At 43.0% G+C, this 4,215-nt stretch overlaps 1 protein-coding gene across 1 annotated transcript in view; it reads left to right on the top strand.

Moving 5' to 3' along the window:
* Nucleotides 1-2,357: 2,357 nt before the first annotated feature.
* Nucleotides 2,358-4,215, top strand: part of PROK2 (prokineticin 2) — a gene marked incomplete at its 5' end in the record, with an annotated part of 3,346 nt that continues 1,488 nt past the window's right edge. Inside the window, one exon of the mRNA XM_009079731.1 lies at nucleotides 2,358-2,495. Coding sequence (XP_009077979.1) covers nucleotides 2,358-2,495 — 138 coding nt within the window. The remainder of the gene's footprint in view (nucleotides 2,496-4,215) is intronic.

Here is a 4,215-nt window from a genome sequence, read left to right as displayed (position 1 = left end):
TCATCCTCTGAGCCTGAAAAGTGCTTTTCCTTTGCAATTTCAGGAGTTGATTCAAACTTTCCAGACTTCAGTGGTAGTTCCTGTGCTGACTCTGGTTGTCTTTGCAGCTGGCATTTCACCTGAGACATATTCTTGAGCTGATTTTTCACAAAGCTGTGTTTCAATGGGGTGTGCAGTGTCCAGGGAAGATTAGGCACAGCAGTGTGAATTACACATTGCAGATAAGGTGTGGGCAGGAGCATTTGGGTTGAATATTTTCGAAACTTGTCATGCATTTTGGAAAGGAAGCCTGAAAAGTTCTGCCAGGCTTAAATATGTGTGTGTGTGAGGTCTAGAAACAAATTGTTCAGCATGGGCTATGAGACCCTTGCTGGACATAGGTGTCCTCTTCAACTGAGTGGTGCTTCACCCCAGGACCAGACCCACAGACAGGGATAGGGTTTGAGATATAAAACAGAAAAAAAGAGAATCAGGAGCTGAGTGGTGAGGAATAGCAGAGCTTTGTTACTCCAGCTGAACAGTGGACATCAGTGTGCCAGGGGCAGGCAAAATCACTGAACCTACTTTTTTTTTTTTTTTTTTTTGTGACTAGGGCAAAAGTAGATCATTAGAGTGCTCATTTATTTATTTACTTATTAACAGAGAGGTCAGAAAGTGAGCATTATCTCCCTGGCAGGCTTTAGTGGTAGTTTTATGGCCATATTAGTCTTGTGAGTACATACTCTGTGTTTGGGCTCACCTGTAGCATAGAGCTGTGTGTTTAGGAGCTGTTTGGGTTACACACACAGTTTCATAGCTTGATCCTACTCCAACAGCTTTTTCCTAAACTACTGGCTAATCTGTAAAAAGGTATTTTGATCTGGCTTCTGCTGGTTGAACCAGTGCAATATTTACACAGTAGAGTACAATCTAATGGCATTTATCATGGAAATCCCAAGGTAAGGTCTGCAAGTTTTTTCCCCTCAAGAGAATGTTTATTCTAATATTTCGTCTTCCCCAGAGCTGTTATCAGCTCTTACGTATGTTTTTGAGTTGCCTGTTTACATACTGCTGACCAGTGCCTTTGGTTTAGCACTGCTGCTGTCAGACACTAAGAGCAGTGAGTTAATTAAGCTTACGTTAATCAGAACCTTTAACTAAGGGCATTTCTCACTGGAGAAAGGAAACTGGTTTTTTGCATTAAATTCATATGATAAAAAGTCTGATAAGCTTTTGGTTAAAAAGTAGGTGAAAGATGTACAGTAAGTTGTTTTCAAACCCTAACGTGTCAATGGCTCTTCATGGTTTGTGGTTTTTAAAATATACCCACTAGTTTGCATTTTGGTTTGTGCTTATCTAAGCTTTATTGGGTAAGTGGCTGAAATACTTTTTCCCTCCCATGAAGGGGAATGTTACCACAATAGCATTTTTTTAGATGTGGGAACTTATGCAAAGCTTTTTTTCTTTTACACATTTAAACCCTCTTTTAGTTACATGTAATTCTAGATAGCAACAACAACAGAATTCATATTTAAACTTCTGGTTTAGATACTTCCACTTGGATTTGTCTAACAAGACTATCATGCAGTCTTGCACAGGCACTCAACCATATGATACCATAAGAAATTAGAAGGAATCACAGAGCCATCGAGGTTGGAAGAGACCTTTAAGATCAAGTCCAACCATTAACCTGTCACCGCTGTAACCTCTAAACTATATCTTCTAGCACCAGATCCAGAGACCTCTTAAACACTTCCAGGGATGGTGACTCCACCACCTCCTAGACAACCTATTCCAATGTCTGACTAGCCTAACAGTGATTTTTTTTCCTAGTATCTGCTCTGAATCTCCCCTGTCTCAGCTTATGGCCATTCCCTCTAGTCCTCTCACTGCAGGCATGGCAGAAGAGACATCCCCCACCTCTCTATAACCCCTAATGATTACTTAAAAGTCTTTAAATTAATGGATGATTTCCTATCTTAGCTTCTCCATGAGACAGGATTTCTGACTGTTTGCTGTGGTTGGTCCTTGCTCGTGCCTGAGCTCACCCTAGTATCAAGCTGGGAAAGCAGAATGGCATGTGCCATTGTCCATCAGTGCTCAGAAACTGGGGCTGTAGATCACTGACAGTCCTGGATTTGGCCTTAAGCAGCTCCAGTATCTGTGGCTTTAAACAGCCTGGACTCACTCCAAAACACGCCAGGAGCCTCTGTGTGTTCAGATCCATGGGAGAGACGAGTATTGCCAATCAGCCTTACATCTTATTACTCAGCCTTAACATGTCATAATGACGTGGGGTGTCACAGGCAGCTTCTGAGCACCTGCCCTGTCCTATATCTGGAATGTATTTATTATTCACTCAATTTGCCTAATGCTGTGTTGACCTCCAGGCCTGTGACCGGGACCAGCAGTGCGGAGGTGGGATGTGCTGTGCTGTCAGTCTCTGGATCCGCAGCCTGAGGATGTGCACACCGATGGGAAACCTGGGAGAGGAGTGCCATCCTTTGAGCCACAGAGTGAGTATGTCAAGTGTGTCATTGGGGGTGCTGTGGGACTGGAGCTGGCAGGGCAGAAAGGCGTGGGAATATCCCGCGCTGTACGTCACATTGCATAAAAACTGCACGTGGAGAAAAGGCAGGGAAACATCCCATTCCCTACAATACCCATCCATTTGCATCTGTATGGAAACAGGGCTGAAGGTACCTACGTAAGGAAGTACATTACTGTCAGAATTATGCTGAAGAGAATCAGAGGATGAAAGCACTACATGCTTCCCGGATTGTTTCCTTATTAGTTTGTTGTTGCTGTTTTGTTTCGTTAGATGATCCGAAACAGCTTTAGCAGTTCCCAAGCCCAAACCTGCCAATCCTTATTTGTGTGAGCAGGAGCATAGCAAATGCCACTGACCCCAGTGGAAGTGGACAAGATCCTGCCACAAGCATAAAAATGTCACCAGCCAGTGTTGGGACAGCTGGTGCCTCTCTGCAGCACAGTCCCTGCCATCAAACAGCATTGCCCTGGGGTGCTCCAGAGGCTGAGAGCCTCCAAAAGCCTTAGGAAAGGTGTTAGCACACACTTGGGCTTGAGATAACTCACCATGGGCTCTTTGCTTCTATTCTACCTATGAATTTCAATTAATCTGTATGTATACATATATACACATATATATGACCTATGAATTTCAATTAATCTGTATGTTTATATATATACACATATATATCACACTCGTTACATCTTAGTACATTATTAGATTATTCACTATGTAGTTAATATAATGATATCAACAAATACATTTCTTTTAGGCTGTGTAATGACATAGATGTAGTATAAAAAAAAGCTGTTTATTTATAAGTAATGCAAAGGACTGAAGTTACCAAGGAGCTTGAGAACGTGGTGGTCTTCAGAACCATCCTCAGGGAAGAGCATGGCCCAAGAGTCATCACAAGCAGAAGATATTAAGGCAATAAACTCAGATTATAAATGTGTAGCTAGTTAGCTACCTCTCTCACTGTCTCACCCAATGCCTGGCTTCTTGCCTCAGTATCTGTGGTTTATTTTCTCAGTTTTAGAAAGTTCAACCCTCTGTTCTATTGCAGTAAAATTTTTACATCTTCTGCTGTGATATTGGGGACATTTACTACGTAATGTAGCAGTTTTTTTCATGTAAAGGCTCTTGCATTGCCAAGGGTCAGGATAAGAGAAATTGTATTCTAGAGGTTTTTATGAGCTTATTGCTATTGGGCAATAATTTATACTGTCTGATGCATACAGCTGATTGCCTGCATAATTACAATCAGAGAAGAAGCCTGTCCGGCCCAGACACAGTCAGTCACTGATGTTTGTAAGCTTTATGAGGTTAATTTTAGATCTAGATTCCTTACCCTGCTGCTCCTCCTGACAAACCCAACGCAAATTGATTTACTGTAGCATGTGAAACAAGGTATTTTTAAGGATGGAGTGTTTGTTCAATAGCTCCTCTCCCCAAAAGATTTGGGTGCCCTGATCACCAAAGCCTGTCATTTGCCTGCAGGACAGGTGGAAGGCAAGCACCACTGTGCCATGGCACCTTGGGGAGCTCCAGAGGAGCCTGGGGATACCCTGGGGGAGAGGACTGGCAGTTGGGGTTCCACCTCCTAGTTTCCTTCTCAGCAACTAGATGGCGATGGATTGATGCCGTGAGCAGTCTCAGCTGGCATTTCAAGGCAGGGGCTGAGGCAGCACCAGGCAGGGTTTGAG

This window comes from Acanthisitta chloris, unplaced genomic scaffold (assembly GCF_000695815.1).
Source record: "Acanthisitta chloris isolate BGI_N310 unplaced genomic scaffold, ASM69581v1 scaffold10638, whole genome shotgun sequence".
NCBI classification, from domain to species: Eukaryota; Metazoa; Chordata; class Aves; order Passeriformes; family Acanthisittidae; genus Acanthisitta; species Acanthisitta chloris.
This window is presented reverse-complemented; position numbering and strand designations above follow the sequence as displayed.